The 24,164-nt window shown below is 38.4% G+C and overlaps 1 protein-coding gene across 2 annotated transcripts in view; it reads left to right on the top strand.

The window, feature by feature from the left end:
• MRPL13 (mitochondrial ribosomal protein L13) overlaps positions 1–10,236 on the top strand; it is a 38,744-nt gene extending 28,508 nt beyond the window's left edge. For both annotated transcript variants that reach the window (XM_057736258.1, XM_057736259.1), the window contains exon 7: positions 9,994–10,236. In XM_057736258.1, coding sequence (XP_057592241.1) covers positions 9,994–10,015 — 22 coding nt within the window. In that variant the 3' untranslated portion in view covers positions 10,016–10,236. The remainder of the gene's footprint in view (positions 1–9,993) is intronic.
• Positions 10,237–24,164: the final 13,928 nt, after the last annotated feature.

Raw genomic sequence — 24,164 nt, 5'->3', positions numbered from 1 at the left:
ATAAACACAGAACATTTTTCTAGGAAGATGTTAACATTTTTAAAAGTTACTTAAAAGAGACTTGGAATTTGCCACAAACTGAAATAAATCCCTAACTTATAGAAATCATTTATTAGCTTAAATTTACCACCCTGGAACCTTTTCTTTACTATAAATTCACAATAATATGACTGCACATAACATAGACAACATTTACTTCAAACATAATACTCTTTGGAAAGTAAACTCAGGCATTCAGGTGAAAAATATTTTAATTTGGGGGCTTTTAAAAAATACTAAATGTTCATTGTAGAAAATAAAAATAAGATATAAACATAAGTAAATATTTAATTTCACCATACTTGACATTTTGGTGTGACTTCCTGCTTCTTTTGTGTTAGTTTTTGTGTTGTTTGTGTGTTTGTATGTTTTACAAATTTGGGAAATCATGATTTTTCTCTAAATATGGTATCACTGCACATTTTCCCAATTACAAGATTTTTCCCCCACAAGCATGATTTTCAGTGGCTGCAGGACATGACATCAGTTTTATTCTGTAAATCTAAGTATGTCATATCTGATTTTCTTATAGAAACTCTGTCATAATTGAACTTATATTCCTAACCAAGATGGGTGTGGTACTTTCTTTTTTTTAAACTGGAAATACCAAAAATGCTATTTAGTTAGTCATGTGACCAAACATATATTATGCATGTGGAGTTATATATCATGAATATTCTAAAGTGTATTCTACACCATTAAACCAGGCAATGTAATAATGTAATAACCACTCACAACAAATTATATGTAATGTTATTATACTCAAAGGGTAGTGATCAAACTGCTCGTTTTATTAAGTGGTGGTTACTGGTTCATTTAAAACAAATTAGAAGGTGACTGCCTTAATGAAATTAGAGAAGGCTTTGCTATAATTATTTTTAAAGAGACTTTTAGTGAAACTTAGAGCCATTTGATGCATTTTTGAGTTGCTATTCTAGGAATGGATTTTCCTGTCCCTTCTTTTCATTCCAAATTTCCCTCTGGCAGGAATATACATTAGACACAGGCTTTCCTTTATGCTTTATCTTTCCTCACTAGTAGCCACATAATATCTGTTAACTTATGTGGGTATGTATACACTTACTGAAATTTAGGATATATAATAGTACAGGCGTACTAGTTATTAAAATAAATCGTTCAACATTTTATTCTTCTGCATATTAGAGCTGACATCAAGTCCTTTTTTTTTTTTTTTTTACCATGGAGTGATACATGTGACCAGGAAAAAAAATACACATTTTTATATTAACCCAAAACTTGTTGTCTATGAAATAGATGATCTTTTAGTTTGGGTCTGTCTAATAGAACTTCCCACAGTTGATGAATATCTGAGCCGTCTAATACAGTAGCTACTGTCCTCATGTGGCCCTTGAGTACTTACACTGTGGCTGAGAATTGAATTTTTAATTTTATGCATGTAATTTTAATTAAGTTTTAGTGGCTCATGTGGCTAGTGACTACCTTAACGGACCATGCTATTTTAGTTGTTTACCATTTAATAAAGTTCAAATATAAAATAGTATATACATTAGAATTACAATTAAAATATTTGACACACCATGCAGTACAGTCCCTTGAAAATGGGATTCCTCATTACTGATAGATTTGCTTTTATGAGAAAGACAATTTTTTCTCCTTTTGGAGGGGGAACCTAATTAAAATATGCTTTTGTTCCACCCAAAATAGCTAAGCCAAGAATATTATCTTCCTTTGCAATGTAGTAATTGGAAATTATTCAAGATAGATCTGATGGTGAACCTTCAAGAGACTTGACTGAAACAGATGTACCTGGATTGCATCATAAATAGATAAACACAAAAATAGCTTACTTTGGTTTTTGTTTCCCCAGCAATAAAACCTGGTATATGGTTTTAGTATAAAAATGCACATTTTGTAATTGCAACTATTATTAGCTTTTGGTTTAAATGTTAAGTTCGGTTAGAGACAAAAAGTTTTTAAGCAACAGTAACAATTGTCAAACTAAGCTTTGAACCCAGCAGGTGACTGACAAAATTGTTTTAATCTTAATTAAAAGCTACCATTGTTGGGATTTAAGTTATTTTAAATCACTTTAAAAGTTATATTCCCTCAGGGCTAACTTCCGCATACTCTAGATTTTCTTATGCTAGTTGTTTATTTTTAAAACAGTGGTAGACAAGAAGGAAAGAAACTGATATTTATGAGGAAACTATAAATATTGCTTTATAACCAAAAGCCATTTTCTCATATGAGAAGTATTGCCTGTACACATTACTTCTTAGTGTGTATACTTGGTGTATTAGTATTTTTTGCATCTCATGGATATATAAATTGTGTCAGAATATGTTATAAAGTTTTATTTTGTGTTTCTTGATGGTACAAAGTAAATTTGCATTTGCCATGTGCAAGCGGTGACTGTAGGGTATGCATTTAGAATTTGTTTCTCAAAGACAAAATAGCACTATCTCTTCTTCACAATTCAGTTACCTGAGATTATAGCTCTCAAATGGTCAACTTATTTTAATTTTGTCAATAATTATTTCCATGATCATTGCAGTTTTGCCAACACATTACAAAACCACAATAATCATGGAAATTATAATGCTGTCACTGTAATGGAAATTGTTCATTATGTAGGGTAAAAATAAAACTTGGTTCATTTGAATTTTTTTTTTTAATTTTAATTTTTACAAAATTCTGTAGGAGAGCTTTTCTTAGGAAAAACTAGGTATGTGGAAAATATCAACTTGAATTGCTTCACATTATCCACAGAGTGATGAAACAAAACCAAAAAAGAAATATATTTTTTCACTCCTTACTCATTAAATCAGTAATGCTCTATTTTAAGCATAACCTTCACCTTTGTAGAGAAACTAAGTGTGGAAAGTTTCAGCATCAGTAAATGCTTGAAAACAGATGTTTATGATGAAAACCTATGTTCCTGGTCTAACACTCTTTACAGAGTGCACTATTAGAAGTGTGCCTGCAAAAGAGAGAGGGTGTGAGGATGAAAGTGAGGAAGCTTGAGAAAAATCGTGATTGGCCCTGGAACTGTCTTTGCTGAAAGAAGGATTCAATTTAGGGAGTTTAATAGGTAATCCATCCAGCTCTGTAAAAGGAAAATGGGTGCCAGGAACGATGGCGCTGCAAAAGGGACTTGGGGTGAGTATCCTGGCCAGTCTGTAGCTCTGGAAGCGAGCAAGGATTTAAGCTTTCTATTTGCCCTTCGATATAAAAGCTATTCATCCCAAAAATCTACAGATTTTTGGTTTTAGTTAAATGAATGCCCAGAAAAAAATAATTTTACCTATGGCTTTATAAAATGTGCTTCAGATCAGACAATTAAAGACAGTGGAGAAGGATTTTTACCTTTTCAAAACCCATAAAGAACTGGGACCTGGACATCTTCAAGATTTTCCATAATTGTATGCTAGTCTAGTCATGTGGCATTTTCCTACAAGATTTAACTTAATTTGCTACTCTTCACAGTCAGAAGTTATTAGCTGGACTTAGGGAGCAAGTTTATGTTCCAGCTTTTCCATCATTTCAACCAGCTCAGCATTGGCTTAAACCATAGACCTCAGTATTTCCAGTCCTGAATTTTGCTCAAATTAAGCCTTCTAAACTATACTGTTCTTTTGGATATGAACACATTAGGACTGGTTACTAAAATTAAAAGCAATCTTTATATGAACAACCAAAATCAAATAATTTACATTTCCTAACCAATAGAGCTTATGACTTAAAAGTGATAATTAAATGTAACAATAATTCCTATTCATTTTAATTGAAGCAAATTTTTGACTTTTAAAAAATTTTAACAATCTTAAGAGTTTATTTTTTAATTTTTGTTTTATATTGGACTATAGCTGATTTACAATGTTGTATTAATTTCAGGTGTATAGTAAAGTGATTCAGTTATACATGTACATATATCTATTGTTTCAGATTCTTTTTCCATATGAGCTATTACAGAGTATTGAGTAGAGTTCCCTGTGCTATACAGTAGATCCTTATTAGTTATCTGTTTTATCTATAGTAGTGTGTATATGTTAATCCCAACCTCCTAATTTATCCCCTCCCCCCCACCTTTCCCCTTTGGTAACCATAAGTTTGTTTTTCTGTGTCTGTGAGTCTGTTTTGTAAATAAGTTTATTTGTATCATTTTTCTGGATTCCACATATAAGGGATGTCATATGATACTTGTCTTTGTCTGCTTTACTTCACTTAGTGTGAGAATCCCTAGATCCATCCATGTTGCTACAAATGGCATTATTTCATTCTTTTTATGGCTGAGTAATATTCCATTGTACTATATTCACTGAAATGAGTTTAGTTTTTAAAAAATCACTGTTGAACTTTTTCTGATCAGGCTGGTGGTGCAGTGCCTGGGGACACGGGTATAGCGGCACCATTGCTGTTACCTGTACAGCTAACATCTTTAGTTCAAGGAATATGTGATGTGATCAGATTTCCTGGAGTGATTTATTCTAAATAATTCCATTTTTAAAGTGGAAGTGACCTAAAACTCAATCAAACTGACCTCTTATATTTCTTAAGATTATTCCACTATCCAAATTTTATTCCAGTCTTTTAAATGTTTGGTTGGAGTAAGCATTATACTGAGAAATATTACTTAGGAGTGAAAAGACATACAGCCTAAAGGAGAGTAAAGTATTTTTGAAATTTATTACATTTAAGTTATACTCAATTTCATGAATTTACAATGGAAATTCGAATGCTATTTTTCCCTTGGGAAATAAATTCATCCTAATGGGATGAAAAACATTGTGTCTCTTACTGAACTATGACATAAACCATGTGTTTTATAGCTTTATGCTTCATTTTATTCATAAACCAAGTGCATTTTTTCTACCACTTTACAGCGAAAACTAAAATCTCCAAAAAGATTCTTCATTACGTTAAAAGATTCTTTTACAGAAATGTCCCCATTTTCAAGATAATGCAGATGTGTTGATCTCTATCATTTGTGTTCTGAACTTGAGTCTCTTCATTTTTGAGATGTGTTTGTTTCATTTTAGTGAGCGGCAGTGTTGTGTTTGTTTACTTTAATGAGTGGCAGGCAGCATTTTGCATAAGGATGTGTATGGTAAAGAATTTGCTATAGAAAATTGAGAGTTATATGAGATGTGGTATGATTTTAACTGTCTTCTAGCCATCACAAGCACCAAAGAATACTTTCTATAGCTCCAACAGGCCTTTTTCTATGTTCTGTTCCTTCATTCAAAAAAGTGGTAATATTATTTTTCAAAGCCATATTGCTTTTAAAGGCAGTTTGCTGGTGACAGGTATTAAGTGCAAAATGATTTGTTGCTATAAAACATTTAATAGCTATGAAAGTTTAGCACAATTTAGGAAATGAATTAAAGAAAGTCTTATGTTGGCTAATTCTTTGAAGATTCATTAATCTCCCAAGTAAACCCCAAGCATGTATATGAAAGCGTCAGACTTTTAGCTTTCACTTCAGAGGTCAAAGTTTGTGTGTGTCTGTCTGTCTTCCTCTGTTAGAAAATGTACTCTCTAAAGACAGGACTTGGTCCTGCTCCCTGGTGTGTTCCCATGTCCACTGCTGGACCTGACACTCAGGAATCTTTGTTGAATGAATGGATGAATGAATGAGTGGACTGTTATCTCCCTGAAGGAGGAATTGACTTTTAATTCATTGTGTGGTAAATTCATATCTTGGTCTTTGCTGCCTGTTTAAATCTTGCTTAATAACTACAGCTAAAATAGAAAATTTTCTCAACAGTCTGCTTTAGTGCAACTCTGATATACCGAATTTTGAATACTTCATATTACATATATAAAGAAAAGATCATGCTAATCTTGTTAAAATATGTTATATTTCTATCAAGGAGTAAATTTCTTTGAAAAAAAATAATAGGTATTAGCTTTTTAGAGCAGCATTTGAAATGTCTTTCAAAGTTTTCCTGAGGTTCCAAACAGTATTCTAAAATGAAAACTGTTACTATTTATAAATATGCTAACCTTATATAATATTATCTGCTCTTTTAAAACTTCATAATTTGTATTTGCAATGAAACAGACAAAGAACTATAGCAGATATAAATTCACCTGTCCTCCATCTGGCAAAAGGTCAAGTCATTTCATTAAAGTTCATTAAAGTTTCAAACAGCATTTAAGCATGCACAGTATGAAAAGCAATATGCTAGTTGGCAGATTTCTTGCTTTTAAAAATTACTTAATCTAGTAAGGAGCTTATGTAGATCTAAACATAAAATAGGATAAACATGTAAGCAGCATAATCTGAGAATTCAGTTCTGATTAATGTTGCTATACATAGATCAGCAACTTTTAAAGAACTGAAAGTGACATTTACCCAGTTACTAAAGCTACAGTTAATCTTTCTTTGATGATAGATGCTAAAGGAATTTTAGTATCCAGCCTCTGTTGATGTTATCATAATTTACAATTAGTTATTGTTGTATCAGAAAAACATAAAACTGCCTGTTAATAAAGTCCTCTGGTGAGTAAAGAGCCAGAAGGATACTATATATCAATTGGAATCATCTCTAGCGAATGAGGAAGTGTATCACCTTCTGTGAGACACATCATAGCTTTAGAAATTTCCTACTGAAAGCGCTTCTTTTGCTTCTTCAGCATCTTCAAATAGTCACCTCCTCCGTCTGATGAATAGCTCTGTCGGAGGTCTAAGGTGAACCCTTGCTAGTCAGTGCGCGGTTGGTCCGTGGACCGGCATCGCATCACACAGGAGCTTGTTAGAAGTGCAGAATCATGAGCCCCTCTACAGACTAACTAAATCAAAATCTGCATTGTTACAAGAGCCCAAGCAATTTGTATGCCCAGTGAAGTTTGAGATGCATTCAGGTAAATAGCTCTCGCCTCCCCTTGCTTACATTATCTTGGATTGCCTTCTTTTAGTGCAAGGGAGTAAGCAATACAGATGTGTCGTATGTGTACCTGCTTTCATTTGTGTGGGTGGAGAGAGAAATAGAACCACATTTAGTGCAAAAATCTCACTTTTCCCGACAGGGATACCTCCTGAAGCCATGTAATATTTTTAATTGCCTCCCACAGGAGTTGCTGTTTCTAGCTCTTGCGAACACCTAACGTGTCTAGTCCCTTGGCCGTGATACTGTTTTCCCCTCTTAGAAGCAAATTAACCATCTGCAAAAGATTCCGAAAGAGGAAAGGTTGAGTTTGCAAACAAGGTGGCATTTTCAAGGTGGTCACTATAAGGACAAGTATCTTACAAGCTTCCACTACGTGCACGATACTGTGCTAATTGCTGAAAGTATAAGATCAATTATATTGGGACTGCCTGTAAAGGATAAGAGTTACATAGAATAAAATGGTGCTTGCAGCACTGGAGTCAGAAGGTCTGCACTAGATCACTGCCATCCACTTCCTAGCTGTGTATCCTTAGACAAGTTACACAGCCCCTCTGAGCGTCAGTTTTGTCAACTGTAAAATGGGGTTGACAGCAGTGTCTTTCTCACCATGTAGTTAAGAGGGTAGAATGAGATAGTGCATGTGAGGTAGTTAGTATATTTCATGGCATCTAATAAGCACACATAACTTATTTACATAGATAACATTTATTCACTTACTTACAGCAAGTATAATTTGAGAAACACTGTGATGGAAGTATACATGAAGTTCTCTGGCAATCTCAGGGAAAAGAGCCATGCCTAAGGAAGAGTTGTGTAGGGCTTCCCAAACATGTGACTTTGGGGGTGGATTTTGAAGGATTGCTCGAGTCCACCAGGCAGAGAAGAGATCTGAGATATTCCAAATGCAGAAAATATCAAGTACCCAAGTCCAGAGGTAGGAAAGTTTCTATCTGGACAACAGCAAGTAGTGTAATGGGACAAGTATGGACAGAGTGTGGATAGAATGACTCAGAAACATTAACTGGGGCCGCGTCCTGCAAGGTTATTGAATTCTGAGGTGTTTGAATTTGACAAAGCAGTGGAGAGCTAGTGAAAATTCTTCCACTATGTGGAAGTGGGATAAGAAAGAATCTGTATTAGAGACTCAGAAGTTTTTCCCTTTGCCCCATTCTCCTAAGCTCCAAATCCTTACTAGCTACCTGCCATGTCCAGATTTCATCATATTCAGAACAAAATTCTTCCCTTCAGAATCTGTTCTTCTGCCTGTGCTTAGGCAGAAGAACATGCATGGCAATACATAGCATTGCCATTTCCTGAGTTCTTCAAGCTGAAAATTAATAGTCATCCTTGAATTGTCATTTTCCAGTAGCTCCTTCCTCTGTCATGTCCCTGGACAAGTTACTTTTCTGCTTCTTAAATCCTGAACCCTTCATTTCTTCTCACTCATCACTGCCGCAGCCCTAACAGAGCCTCATCTTCATTCTCCTCACTTCCTCCAAAATGGCTTGAAACAAAATTGCCTTCAGGTCACTGACAACATCTTTTACATGACAGATTACACCCTTCACACATGTTTCCTATTTTACTTGCAAATTCCACTGAAAGGTACTTTCGTCATCTCATTGTTAATAAATTAACTTTTGGTGTGGAAACAACCAGGCTGTGACTAAGTACATTTAATTTTATTGAGTGGAATTGCAGAGACTTCTTGTTAGGACTTAATTGTTAGAAACCTTAGAAGATTTCTTTCCAATGGCATCACCGCCACCCTTTTGTAATTATATGAACCAGCTGGACGGGAGAATAAATTGCTTCTTAAAAGGCACTGGTGTCTCTTGACTAGGAACTCTGTTTGTATTGAGTCACGTACCCAAGATTCAAGGGGTAGACTTTGGAGCCCCTTCCAGCTATTGTATCAAACTGTCATTTTCCAGACTTTGGAAACTATCATTTCCCAGACTTTGGATGCAGTTTTTACATTTGAAAAGAGATTTCAAAAACAGCGACAAAATGCTGCAGTTTCTCTTGTTACACAATGACAATATGGTGAGGCTTATTTGGTTAGTTTCCCAGATCAGTGCCTGTGTTCCTCAGAGTTAAATAATAATTTTAAATTGTAATATTATAGTTCACTTACTTAGTCACCAGACTGTTGGTCTTCCTATCTGGGCTATCTAGTCTCTTTGTCTTTTTTTTTTTTTTTTTTTTTTTAAGAAAACACGCTGTAAATGTAGAAAGGGATGAGATAAGTTGTTTCAGGGCAAACACAGTTCACCTACTTTTTAAAGGAATTCAAATTCTTGTTGAATATTTTTACAGCTGTTTCAAAAATAACAATTTAGTTTACTAAATTCCTTCTGAAAATTCCGTAGGAACTCAATATCTACAAATACACTACTCTGTAAACGATAACAGGACACTAACAGTTTTTGCATTTCATAATTTCCTATTCCTCATTTTCTCCAGTGTTAAAATTTAACATTTTTCTGAAAATGTTCTTTGTTTTAATTTACTGCTGGAAGGAACTTTCAGGTGTAATTAATCCTATAAATATATAAATGAAGAAAAGGCCATATATGTATATAGTAAATTAAAAGCCCATGTATGTATATAATGTATGTGTAATTAAAATATCAAAGGGCTGGTATTTATATATTTATTTTGTATGCTATTATAATGAAAATTAAATTTAGCATATGATAAAATAATACAAATAGGGAAATTGCTTATTCAGAATTTGCCATTATTAGGTAAATCCATATCTTTATATATAATCCTTTTTATTAAAAGGGCTTTTGGGAAATTGAATTCAGGCTTTTAAGTTACTGTTTACATTCATGCATAGGCACACAGGGGTCTATATTTATACTCTAAAAGATCTTGGGAATTGTCATTTAACTCTTCTACTTTGTGATGATTTGGCCTTAATATTTTTCACCAAAAATTTAGATATATTTGTTTATATTTCTTGATGAACAGTTACTTTCATTTTAAATTGGAAAAATAATCTTCCTTCATCAGGCAGAAGAAAATGAAATAATAATTCTTGAAAAAATAAATGTTGATTTTTGTCTTTCAGACCTGAAGATTATCGCCTATAGGAGAAGGCACATCTCAGAAAATAACTGATGATTGCAACTGGTGAAAAAACTGCCTTTTCACAAGAAAGCTGTTCTGGGTGCTGGAACTTTGTGGGGAAAGGTCAGGAAGGGATATTCCTTCAACAGGAAATTGCAATAAAATACGTTATTATATAGAATTGTTTTATTATGTAATCTGATTTGAATGTTATAAATGATGATAAAAATAAAATTGCTTACTTGGTTAACTATTCAATTTCTCATTTAATGAAAAAAACAAAGCCTAGGTAGCATTGCAGTTAAAACTGCCAAGTGCCCATCTGTGCAGATTTTCTTATGTTCCAGCTCCCTGTCTTGACACCTGGGAAAACAAGGCTCACCTTCACTTTTCTTTTCAGTGACTTTTTTCTCTAACCTCCCATCATCTGAGTTCATCCCTCTAGCTCAGTAGGGTAAGGTTTGCCCTGAGGTATTATCAAACTGCCTCACACTTTTCTATGTCCCATAGAGCCTCTTGGTTTCCATGACACCAAAATAACGAAGTACTACCTATCTGCTCCCTAGAAATCTCACTGCCCAACCTGTGATGCTGTTTGCAGACCTTCCCACCCCCACACTATGTGTCCATATCTGTCCTGTTGGCTTCTATTCACCTCTGTGTTAGGCACTGAGATTGGGCCTCTGGGATCAATGTGTCCAGCAAAATCTCCTCTTTGGAAATTAAGATGCTGAGATTACTGCATTACGGTAGTTTCTCTTCTCTTGCCCTAGCCAATCAGTTAGGCCTCTGACCAATTCTCCCATTCATGCAGCAAACATGTACTAAGTGCCTGCTATATGTCAGGTGTTGTAGAAACAGAAACCACACATGTCTTCCCCCAACACCTCCCTGCCCCACCAAAGAGCAGACTGTCTATTGCAAAGCAGAAAGGAGCTGTTGATCACTTGTAAATAAGTGCATCAGGGCATCAGAGGTGCTCATACAATGTATGAGCTGTAATATAAGTACATTTGGGGGAAAACAGTAACTAACATTAAATATAAAGTATTGACAGTAAGCACCTGCTGATATGCCAAGCACAACTGCTTTATATAAATTAAAATTCATTTAATCCCTATATCACCCGGTAACGTACATAATGTTACCCTCCCCATTTAAAAACAGGCACGCTGAGGCAGCAATAAGTAGCTTGGCCAAGGTCACAGAACTGCTAAGTGGTAAAATCAGGTTTGGATCCAGGCAGTCTGGCTCAGAAGTCCATGGACTTAAGCACCACTAGATGAGAAAAAGTGAATATTTATGTATCACAAATTCTGTAATAAAGCAAGCATGACCTGGTACAGGTCAACAGCTACCATTCAAGGAAGTGGCAGTTACAGTATAAACCGTTGGACCAAAAAGAAGCTCCACCCCTTTTGATATAGTGATCTTGGGTGTGAGCCAATGTGAAATAAGCCCCCAGCTCCTGGTGCAGCAGCTTTAGTAGGGAGGCATTTTTGTCTGGTGTATCCCAAGCACCCAGAACGATGCCTGGCACGTATTTCTTGGTTGAAAAAGGCTCACTGAAGAAAGCCCTTGTTTCTAACACAGCTGCAGGATTTGAAAAGGTGAGATCATAGTGACGTGCTTTATAATATTGAACCCAGTCAACATCATAATACTGTCAGCCCTCCCTGTGCATGGATGCAGAACCCGAGGATTCAGAGGACCTATGACAGCACTGTACATACGGGACCTGAGCATCCTCGGATTTTGGCATCTGCAGGGAGTCCTGAGAATCATTCCCCCTTACATACTGAGGGACGACGGTATTCAATATTCAGTAAGAATATTGAGACTGATGACCGTAAACCTCACTCACTTGCTGTGTGAGAGCTCTTTGTGGGGGGAAGGGCTGCCTAACCCTACAGACCTACGTAGACCGATACGGGCTATACTGTTGGACTGAATGTCTCCTCCTGCTGTTGGGAGTTAACTCCATTTTGCATTCAGAGAGAACTAGAGCAAAGAGGACTTTGCACCAAGTGGCCTTCTGAAGCAGAAACCATTAGACTTCCCAATCCTGCCCATTTGCCATTGCTTGACAGTTTTAACAGCCTGACCTGTGCATTTCCTAGGCGAACACAACCTCAGGTCGCCAAATAAAAACCACAACTCGCTGTGTGGGACCCTGGAACTTGAGGGGACAAGACAAGCTGAATCGCTAGAAGGGTAGCTCCAATTAAAGTAGAATGAATAGGGCTTCCCTGGTGGTACAGTGGTTAAGATTCTGCCTGCCAATGCAGGGGACACGGGTTCGATCCCTGGTCTGGGAAGATCCCCCATGCAGAGCAACTAAGCCCTGTGCGCCACAACTACTGAGTCTATGCTCTAGAACCTGCGAGACACAACTGCTGAAGACTGCGCGCATAGAACCCGTGCTTCACAACCAGAGAAGCCCCCATTCACCACAACTAGAGAAAGCCCACGCCCAGCAACGAAGACCCAATGCAGCCAAAAAAAAAAATGAATAGCAGAAACAGAAGAGAACTTAAAAAAATACGAATTCTTACAGAAAAAGAAGGAAACCCTAATTATTCCAAGGATCACATGGGAAGGAAAAGAAAGCGGATACATATATATTCTGTTGTGACGTGTCTGTATGTGCAAATTAGAGCAGATAAGGAATGAAGTCACTAAAACCAAAATTACATTTGTTCATGTGCAATTCTTCACCAGGTGCTATGTGTTACGCTATTGAAAACCACCAGGTAAGTGTGAAAAACACCATCCAGTTGAGCACAACCACCTGCGGAAGGAAAATCCACAACACGTTGTCTCTCCATTTTACCCACGAGCATTGCCAGCTGTGTCTCCTCAGTAAAACCTAAAGTGTCCTGATTATCAGTAGCAAAGGAAAAAGGGAAAGCCTTAAGTATTGCGGAGTCTTGAAACAAGAGAAAATGTGATTTTGCAATAGCTGGGGGGCATAAAGTAATCACATTAATGAACACAGAGACAACACTGAAAAAAAAAAAAAAGAGCGAGAGAGCTTGATCTTAACTTCCCAATAATCACCTGCTTTCCAGGGAACTCAAAACTGAAAAGCACTGATTTGCAGTGGATTAAAGATAACTGCAAACCTCCTGCAGCAGGAGAGCACTATGTGTCATCTGATCTCATCTGGGGTCCCACAAAGAGCTTCCTTATGAGAGGGGGCAATTAACAAAACAGTAAAAGTTGGATTTCTGTGTTAAGCCTGTTCAGAGGAATGAAAAACAGGTCAGCCCCAGCCATCTACCTCTGGTTTCCCATTTCATTCGAAAAACTATTGTCTTCCTCCCAGCTATTCTCCATGGTTCAAAAGCCACAAGTCTTCATTCTCAACACCTCTGCCGAGCAAATGTCATGTCTTGTCCAAACAGCATTCTATATTTATTATAATGTTTCCTTATTAGGAACTGGTAATGTTTAAAATCATGGTAGTTTTCTTGTATCACTTACAAGACAGTACAAGGTTTGAGTTTTCTGCCTCAACTCCATTTCTCCTACAAGCCCATAATCCATCAGACAGGGATTCGTTTTTAGGAATGCATGCGCTGCATTGTAGGACAGACAGCTGTACTCACTGTAAATTCTGGTTTAGTGCATCCTTCCGTCAGGCGGAGTCTTCATCCAGGGTCCTAAGGGGTCACACTCGCCCAACCCCAGCAGAAGTGGCTCCATGGGAGATACTGTACGAAAGTCTGGTGCCAGCCCCTTGTCATGCGTGGGCTGGAGCAGGGCCCACCTCGCTGTAAGGCCTCCTGCATGGACATAGTGACATCGTTGCCACAGCCCGCCTTCATCTCCAGGCCTGGGGTATCCCGGGGTTCAATTAGGGCCTAGCAGGTGGATAGAGCTAAGTACTAAAACAGGTCTTTAAAGCCATCCTTTACCCAGAATAAAGGATTCCTTTTCTTTCTCATCCTACTGCCTACTCTAACTTTACAAAGCGAATACTAAGAACTATGGGCAGTGAGACCGATAAATAATGTCTCTTTCACAAACTGAGCCATAAGCTGGCCCAAAGGCTAGGGTTGTAGTGATGAAGCAATGTTGCCATCTTTAAAAATGATTGAAGAGCAGCATTTTGTTTTACTTGTCAGGCTTAACCCAAACGAAGCAGATTTTTAAAAAACACATGTAAACTGCAGTTATCAGATTCTTACTAGAGGTCCTTCCTCTCCTTTCCTGATAATTCCCTCCTTGCCGGATCCAGACACTGTCACTATACCTGTACCCCATCTTTTTTCTATGCTGTGTGATTTGTTTTCCTACCTTCTCCTGGAAAAGGGGGTTATTACCACAGTCAGCCAAGAACAATATTAAATGTTCAGGTCTCTCCTGGCTGAAGAATCTCCTATCGACCAGGTAGCAGGTTCTGAGTCTGCAAAGCTTGAAAGCCCCAGGAGGGATTCTGCTGCCAATCTCTACAATGCTGAGTTTGAATTGGATAGAACCCTATTTAAGAAGGTATGATCTTTCCAAGACAGACATTAAGACTCTATTTCAACTTAAATACAGGCTCTTGCAGAGAAATGGCATCTCTCTCTCTCTTTCTCTCTCTCTTCCACCTGCCCCCACCCCACCCCCACCCCCCAAAAAAATCTAAAATAAAATAAGAGATTTGAGTAGTTTTGCAGCATCACTACTGCTCAGGGCTTCGCCTTAGAAGAATGAAAACCTGAGATCAGCTACCAGTAAAACAGCCGGTCACCCCACCTGAGGCCAACTTTTATTAGGCTGGCTGCCAGGAAGGTTCAGGATACATTTTCCACATGAAGATGACATAAACAGGACCGCTGAAGGAGACACACATTTGAGCCAGTGCCATTTGGTCCGCGAGAAGCTGTTTGATTTCCAACAAATCTTTATTTCAAGTCTTGACTTTGCTTTCACTGCCTTCACTTTTCAATTCCAAAGTTAATACCTATTAAAGCCTTGCAAACAGTGGCTGCCAGATGAGTGTCTGTTGCTCGTGGCACACCTGTGCTTTACAGGTTGGGGTTATGGAGCTCCAACTTGTCAACCTGTATATTGCTGAGAATCAACTTTAAAATGATGATGCCATCTGGCATCTTCTTTAGCAACTGTGAAACTAAAAAGGGTTTGTAGTACTTAGAGGGAATTCTGAGCATAAAGCCTATCTGTCTTTTACTTTTTGGCAAATTCACAAAGTCAAATGAAATATTTTTATAAGTTGTTAGAAAAATATTATCAGTTATTTTATTATTATGCACTGTTACCAGCAGGGTGGACGTGCAGAGCCAGTGAATCATGGAGAAATGTGAACACGTGTGTCCTTCGAAGTCTAAGCCTTGGAAGTAGTGATGAATTAGCCAAATCTCTAGTCTGTATTAACAAGGAATCAGCTGCTCTGCTGCATTCAGTCATCCGACCAATATTTATGTTCCAGAAACTGTTCTAGGTGTTTGAGATAGTTATGTGAATAAAAGTTTCCTGCTATCATGGTGTCCTATAATTATATGATATATATATACATGCTTTCTATATATTTGATATATATACTTGATATATACATATACTTAACAATATATACCTGCTATGTATATATACTTGCTATGAATATATATTTAATATGTATACATATACTTGATATATATATATACATACACATATATATACATACTTGATATATATATATTTGATATATATATACTTGATATACATCTGATATATATCTAAATATAGATAGATATTTGGTCTTCATCCCTGTTTGTGGCACAGAGCTCTTAAAAATCTTGGCATTGGGACTTCCCTGGTGGCACAGTGGTTGAGAATCCACCTGCCACTGCAGGGGACATGGGTTCGATCCCTGGTGCAGGAAGATCCCACATGCTGCAGAGCAACTAAGCCTGTGTGCCACAACTACTGAGCCTGCGCTCTAGAGCCTGTGAGCCACAACTACTGAAGCCCACGTACCTAGAATCCACACTCCACAACAAGAGAAGCCACCGCAATGAGAAGCCCATGCACCATATTGAAGAGTAGCCCCCGCTTGCCACTAGAGAAAGCCCACGCAGCAACGACGAAGACCCGACACAGCCAATAAATAAATAAATAAATTTATTTATTTAAAAAAAAACAACGAAAACCAAAAAACCCTCAGCATTTCCTAAGTGATGAAAGCCATAAAGATGTCTTTTGTTATGTTAATAAGGTACTTTTGGACTGCATCTAAGGATGGGAGGGAGGGGAGAGGAGCTGGAGTTTGAAATAATCACCGACAGCCAATGATCTAGTCAGTCATGCCTATGTAACAAAACCTTCATAAAAACCCAACCGTCAGGATTCTGAGAGCTTCCAGGCTGGGGAACCAAAACACAGCCACATGTCAACGTGCCAAGCCCCAAACTCTATGGCGACAGAGGTTCCTTTGCTCAGGGCCTCACCCTGTGTATCTTCATCAGGCTGTTGATTTGTATCTTTTAATATCCTTTGTAATAAACCAATAATCGAGTGAGTAAACTGAGGTTTACTGAGTTCTGTGAGCCACTCTAGCAAAGTAACTGAACCCAAGAAGGGGGTCACAGAAACCTCTGATTTATAGGCAGTCAGGGCCAAGGATAACTTGGCCCTGCGATTGGCATAGGAAATGGGGGCCTTCTTGTGGGACTGAGCCTTTAACGTGCAGCATCTGATGCTATGTCCAGGTAGACAGTGTCAGAATTGAGTTAAACCTGGGGGACACCTGGACAGTGTCCATGGAGAAGGTGTGACCCATGAGGTTACATCTGGAGGAAGAGCATTCCAGGCAGTGGGAATGGGACATTCCCATTCCCCCAAAATGTGATGGGACATTACCTGGCATATTTCAAGAACAGCAAAGAGTCAGCATGGCCTCCCACAAAGTCGTTCTGGAACCCAAACACCCTCCATCTTATGACTCCAGCCTCCTAGAAGACCTTGCAGTCCCTGCATTCAGGTGGCAAAGAGGAAAGAAACAGGTAGACAAGACACACATACTTCTTAGGCTGAAGCCACAAACATATCTCACAGGTTGAGAAAATATCACGTGGCCATACTGAGGGAGTCTGGACATGAGAATCTAATGTATGCTAAAGAAGAAAATATAATTTTAGCTGAAGCTAGTCTGTCTCTAACACAGCAGCCAATATGAATCCTGAGGCACTAGTGTTGGGTTGCACCCTGCAGGCCTGCAAGGCCTCTACTCACCCAGCTTCAATACAGAAGAAAGAGCCTGGAGTCAGAGACAGAGACATCAGTGGTTTAACGGATGGGGGAGCTTACATGTCTGAAACAAGGCCCTGGAGCGACATCCTACCATGTGCGGCAGACCACAGGCAGGACATGGTGCAGTCTTCGCTCCCAGGAGGAAAGGGGAGAGTACCAGTTACAGGGGGCATTGACCTCAGGTTGGCTCATCAGTTACCAGGGAAACTTGCAGAGGGGCAGTGCCTCTCACCATCCCTTTGATAAGAATGACCACTAGCTGGGGTCTGGGGCAGATTTATAGGAAGGTCAGTCACGTGAGTAGGCTGTGGGGGAAGCAGGCACCGGTGGATCAGGGGATGTACAGAGAGCGAGACAACAGTTACCTTGAGTGGCCTGACCATACAAAGTGTCTCTTTAGTGATACCAGATTTAGGGAGATGAGAAAGCCAGTCTTTAATCAGTTAAGGGAAGAATGTATGGACAACAACTCCAAGCTAATCTAGGTCCCTAGTGAGTAAGAAGGCAGGTGACTGAATCCAAACACACCTGATATTGCTGCAATCAGTCCTGCTTTGATAGGCACAAACTTTCAAAACAAAAACAAACATAAAACAAGTAAATATTAGGGTTCAGAAGTGATATCCAAGCCACAATCTTTCTGGTGACCATAAATGCCATTGTTCAGCTGTCTAGAAATATGACAGCAGAAACCATCAGCCCAGCTGCTGGGTAGATGGGTGACCAGGTTCCTGGTCCTTTTCATCACTCTCCACTCTTGAAAGCTATCTTTAGCCATGCAGGTATGGATCCAGTTCCTTCAGAAAGCACTCCAGATGTGGACTGTAGATATTCTGGGAGGAGAAAAGTAAACTTCCCCAATGCTATAGACAATTATTGCTACCTGCACAGTCAGCTTTTGAATTGTATCCATTTTTCTAGCTTTCCTGTGGTCTGTGGTCCTTTGAGTTGTGGCTCTCTCCTGACTTGATAAAACATGTTCACCCTTGAGAGTGGAATCAGAGATAGAACTTGTCGGCAATACTCCAAGAACAAGAGCAGGGGCCCAGTGACAGCGGAGATGCAGTTAGCAGGGCTTCTGCTTGTGGTGTCCAAATCTGATAACTGGAATATTTGTAAAAAGAACTGTACTTGTGAAGTTCAATCCTTTCAGCCTGCAAACTTGTCAGCTCGGAAGCATAATATAACCATATACATGAGGAAGGACAGGTAAAGTGAAAACTCATGCATTTACTAATAACCAAATTCTTTTCAATGCATATATTCAATAACTGAGCACAGGGCTTCCCTGGTGGTGCAGTGGTTAAGAATCCGCCTGCCAATGCAGGGGACACGGGTGTGATCCCTGGGCCAGGAAGATCCCACATGCCTCGGAGCAACTAAGCCCGTGTGCCACAACTACTGAAGCCCATGCAGCTAGAGCCTGTGCTCTGCAACAAGAGAAGCCCAGGCACTGCAATGAAGAGTAGCCCCCGCTCCTCACAACTACAGAAAGCCCGCATGCAGCAACAAAGACCCAATGCAGCCAACAGAAAATTAATTAATTAAAAAAAAATAACTGAGGACATTCAAATCATAATGATTTCTCAGAGTGAAAGCTGAGCTGGTTAACAATTTTGTGACATGAGTTCTAGGGCATAATGGGGATACCATTTTATCAGGAGTCACTGAATCTGGGTGACTCCAGATGACAGGACAGGGGAAAATGGAGATGAATCTCTTCCGTAATTGTATGTATCTTTTCTATTTGACTCAGTTTTGTTTTGTTACCACACAAAAATCATTTTCAATCGCAAGAAAAGACATTTTTATTTCTCTGGATTCCATTATAAAACTTCTTTTAAGTTAGGTTGGGAAAGTTGAATTTCACTACATCGGTCATGGTCATGTTTTTAATCAATAAGATAAAATGCAACTAAACATTCTAGAAACAAACAATGAAATGTGGTTATTCATGCCAGCATATTTTTCTTATTACTTAGCAAGATGCAGAGAAAAAAATAAATCCTTAGTAACATTTGTGCATTTAGAAATGCTACCAAAATAAGCAAATCATCCCACCCCTCCTACTGCCCCTTTTATTCTGCTTTTAAAAGTATCACTGCCTCCATTTTTCTAAACACGAATGACATTTTCCTTCAATCATTCACATCATTCATTATGATGAGGATAGTAAAAAGGTAATAGATTATTTTTGTAAAGTGGAATTTTACTCTGAAATCTTTTGTGACTTTCCTGCAAAGTAAAACCTTCTGAGAGCACAATGCTTGTTGCAAAATACTTTTCAAACAATACAGAAATGTTAAACATGAACAGTTAAGTGAAATTAACACTTTGCATAATCCCATAACCAGGAGGCGAGCATGGTTAAGTGTCTGGAGTTCATTCGTCCTAATTTTTCAATACGGGTAGATGAACAGAATAATAAATATTGTACATGTTCTGCAACTTGCTTTTTTCATTTATCAATACATGTAAGCATCTCGTGTCAACCAAATGTCTAATCAAATTATTCAGTCTGATAAATAATGTAAAACTGTTGCAAGTATATTAATTATTATGGCAAAGGAATTCTCTGAACTCTGAGCTTGTCTAGCACAAATGGACCCTTTACATCAGTGTTTCCAATGCCACAGCAAATCAGAACAAAAAGTTATGATTTTTTAAACCAAATATTTTGGTTCATACCCTGGAAACCTCCATTCTGCATTTGAACAGCCCTTCTTGCGGGGGACAGGCCCAAAGGGATTAAGTCCTGGTGGTTGCGATGGTATAAATTAGTCATCCAAAATCATTCCCCACCCCGTCCCAACCTTCTTGAGTTGCTATCTGCTATTAATAATGTATTTACCCTGAAAAAAGCAGAAAAACCTCAAAACCAACATGCCATTCTAAAATCAGTCTCTCTTCCTCAAAGTTTCTAACTCACTTAGTGACATTACCACTCATTCAATCTCCCAAACTTGCAATCTTGAAGCCATTCTTACCTTCTGCCTGTCATTCAACCTTATCCCATCAGTCTGTTCATATCAAGTTCTGCCCATAGTACACACGAAAGCTCTCTCCTCTTATTTCTCACTGCACTGCTGTGGTCCAAGCCCTCATCACCTGAACTACACATCAGGCAGCACGGTATATACAGGGAAGGGTCATGAGCCGTGAGAACAAACCCAGTTAGAGTTAGAATCCCTTGTTTGCCTCTTCTGTAGATGTGTGTCATGTTACTTACCGTACGTGTTTGATCACTTGTAAAAAGGGAATACTCACCTAATTTTTGGAAATCAACTTAATATAAGGAATCCAGAACAGAGGCTAGTACGTGGGAGGTCTTCATTAAATGTCTTTTTCTTTCCTTGATTTTTCCACACACCAGTCTATCTTACACTTACACTATATAAAAATTGTTTTCAGACAATAAGCCCAATCAGGTCACTTACCTACTTAAAGACCCCCACTGACTTCCTATTGCTTTCAGGCAGAAACCTGAACGTTTTGTCATGGGATAGATCTTCCACAATCTTGCCCAAATTACCTTACCTGCTTCAAATTAGAGTGAGAAGTTGGGAAGCTCTGACACCATCCTATTTCCCTTTTCTTCCCCTCCACCCTAATACGTGGCTGAACACACAGCAGATACTAATTAAAAGTTTGATTGGTGGATGGATGCATGCACAAAGAGATGGACGAATACATGAACACATTAATGACTACATTTATAGGAAGACAAGATTTAAATACCTCTTCCTCACATCCTGAAATACTTAATAGATATGAATTTGCAAACCTCTAAGAAGCTGATCGTTCATTAGGAGGCATTACTGCTGTCTCCCAAATGTTCTGGCTTATAGCTAGAGGAAACTCTTCCCACTGTAGACTGAGTATATGATCTGACTCAGATTATAAATCAAACTGTGAAAGGATGAGATGATTCTACAAACATTTATTAAGCGGCTGTTAGTGCTACACACACTGTGGACAGTCTGAGATCACTGACAGAATGCACACAAGTAAAATGGGAGCACAGAGGTTAAAGAACTAACTAGAGGGACTTCCTAGGTGGCGCAGTGGGTAAGAATCCGCCTGCCAATGCAGGGGACACAGGGTTGATCCCTGCCCCAGGAAGATACCACATGTCACAGAGCAACTAAGCCCGTGCGCCACAACTATTGAGCCTACACTCTGGAGCCCGTGAGCCACAACTATTGAGCCCATGTGCCGCAACTACTGAAGCCCACGCGCCTAGAACCCGTGCTCTGCAACAAGAGAGGCCACAGCAATGAGAGGTGCGTGCACCACAATGAAGAGTAGCCCCCACTCGCCGCAGCTAGAGAAAGCCCGTGTGCAGCAACGAAGACGCAATACAGCCAATAAAATAAATAAATTAATTTTAAAAAAAAGAACTAAATAGAAAAAGGGTCTATGGTGTCATGGTGATGGAGGTTGTCTAGGTGGTGATGGTGGGGTTCAGAGAAGGCTTCACACAGAAAGAGGAGCCTGGCCTAGTTTCAAAGGGTGAGTATGAATATAAGTAGGTCCTTTACTTCTTTGGGATAACTGAAGGAAGCTGAAAATTAAATGTTATTATGGAATAACTGTTACTTTCATAAGGTGTGATAATGAAATTGTGGATTTGAGGAAAATATCCTGGTTTTTCAGGGATGCATGTTGAAGTATTTAAGGGTGAAGTGTCATGATGTCCACAACTTGTATCAAAATGCTTTAAATTTATGAAACAAATACGGTAAAAATTATTGGTTAAAGGCAATGGCATGCGTTTATTTGCTAGTCTCTCTACTTTTCAATATGTTTAACACTTTCATAATAAAAGTGAAAATCAAAACAAAAAAAGTACGTCCTTTAAACTGGGGTAGGACAAAGAAGGCTTTCCAAGGGGAAGAAAAAGCCAAAGAGAGAGAAATAAGAGAGAACATCAAGAGTTTTTGCCACTAGTTCACTGTAAGTATAGTTTGGAGAATATTTGGCCAAGAGATACATTTCAAAATAAAATGAGAAAAATCAAGTTGGAGAACTTGTGGAAACAAAAATGAAAGAAGGATAGTAGAAGGTGTAGAAATGTTCCAGGTGATCTCATTCATTTCTGTAGCCTTTAAATGCTACCCACATGCCTGACTCCTAAATCTATATCTCTAGCCCTGGTTACTCTCCCAAACTCCCACTCACGCTCAGTTATCTCCTAAACTGAACTCTCTCACCACTCTGCCCTGAGTCTGTAATTCTAGAAATCAAGTGTTTCTAACCAAAGCGATGAAAATTCTGAAGAGTAATGTCCTTTTATGAAATGATACTTTGTTACTTTTAGAAACGATATAAACTATAAGTTAAAATATACGTATATTCCTGCCAAAATAGGTAAGTCAATAAAAATGCACTTCAAAATAAGCTTTTATTACAAGGCAACATATTGTAAACATAAAAATCCTGAATTTTGAATTACATCTTCTTATTACGAACATTTCACTCAATAAAAATCTCATGAACTGGGTCCAAGTGATGACAAATTCCAAACTAATGAAATGCTCCCGTAGCTTAAATAAGCAAATTTAGATCACCAAGTAAAATCAAAGCCAAGTGTAGCTGCAAAACTCAAGAATGATATGAATGGACTAGAACCTCTAGTGGTTTATACTTTACCATTTGTATCAAACTTGGAGTGTCTTCTGAGTGACACAGTAGTCCATGCATTTGCAAGGGCCAAACATTAAAGCATACAGACTACCCTTCTCTCTTTCCAGTTGTTGAAGACCAAGAAATCTGAGATACAAGGGAATGAAGTGACTGATGACACATCCCACTCATTTAAAGAGCTCTCTCAGGTGATTCTAGGCCAGGTCATTCAATCTCGTGCAAGCTTTTCTCCTCATGAGTCCCACTTTCCACATGTGGGAAGCATGTGCTGTAACTAAAAGGGAACCACTGTTGGTTATCTGCTCACTGTCTTCTTTCACTTCTTGCAAAGGCACCAAAAACAAAAACCAAAAAAAACTTACCGGATCCCCAAAGGTACACACAGACCCTTCTGTTTGAATGCTTTGGATGGAAAGGTCTTAAACCAATCTGTATGGTAAGGCGACCCAAAGAAGTTCAAGACACCTTCCTGATCCAGGAAGAATCCAGCTTCCGATGATAAATGACCCCATCCCTACTCCTGGCAATTAACTGTTACTAGGGAGGTGCTACAGAGGAAAAGGAACACACATTCAGTTCATGGTGATCTTTCATCTCTATTTTCAACAATTGATAGAACTCAAATCTTTTTCAAATATCTAGTGTCCTCCTTCATGAGCGAAGACAAAATACAGTTTAGAAATGAGGATCTAGTAGATTCAACCTCAATTCCTCTCTGTCTTCTAGAATTTTTCAGGCTTTTCTTAAAACCAAAAGATAAATGGGTTCTTCAGTCAACCACTGCCAGACATTTATTTAGCATCAGTCTTACATTTTCACAGTCGTTACTGTCTAGTGGGTTATAAATGAATAATACAATTCTGCTATCTCTTACACTCAAGTCAATTGCTTTTTTTGTGTCCTACCACACTCAGAATGGATGAATAAATGTATGAATGAATGAAAGTGTGAATGACTGTCTAAAGCAGGGCAGCTGTTGTTTAAACCTGAGGTCAAACCTCAGCTAAGGGGACTTCCCTGGTGGTCCAGTGGGTAAGACTCTGCGGGGGTGGTTTGGGTTCGATCCCTGGTTGGGGAACTAGAGTCTGCAAATAAGAGTCCTCATGCTACAACTAAAGATCCTGCATGCCACAACTAATGCCACAACGAAGATCCCATGTGCTGAAACTAAGATCTGGTACAGCCAAAATAAATAAATAAATATTAAAAAACAAAAAAACAAAAAAACCCCTCAGCTAAGACTACAAAAGTTTAAGGTATAAAATAAAAAGAATCCACATACATTGT

Source organism: Hippopotamus amphibius, chromosome 5, assembly GCF_030028045.1.
Source record: "Hippopotamus amphibius kiboko isolate mHipAmp2 chromosome 5, mHipAmp2.hap2, whole genome shotgun sequence".
Taxonomy (NCBI): Eukaryota; Metazoa; Chordata; class Mammalia; order Artiodactyla; family Hippopotamidae; genus Hippopotamus; species Hippopotamus amphibius.
Note: the sequence above shows the minus strand (reverse complement) of the source record. Positions and strands in the feature narration are given on the sequence as shown.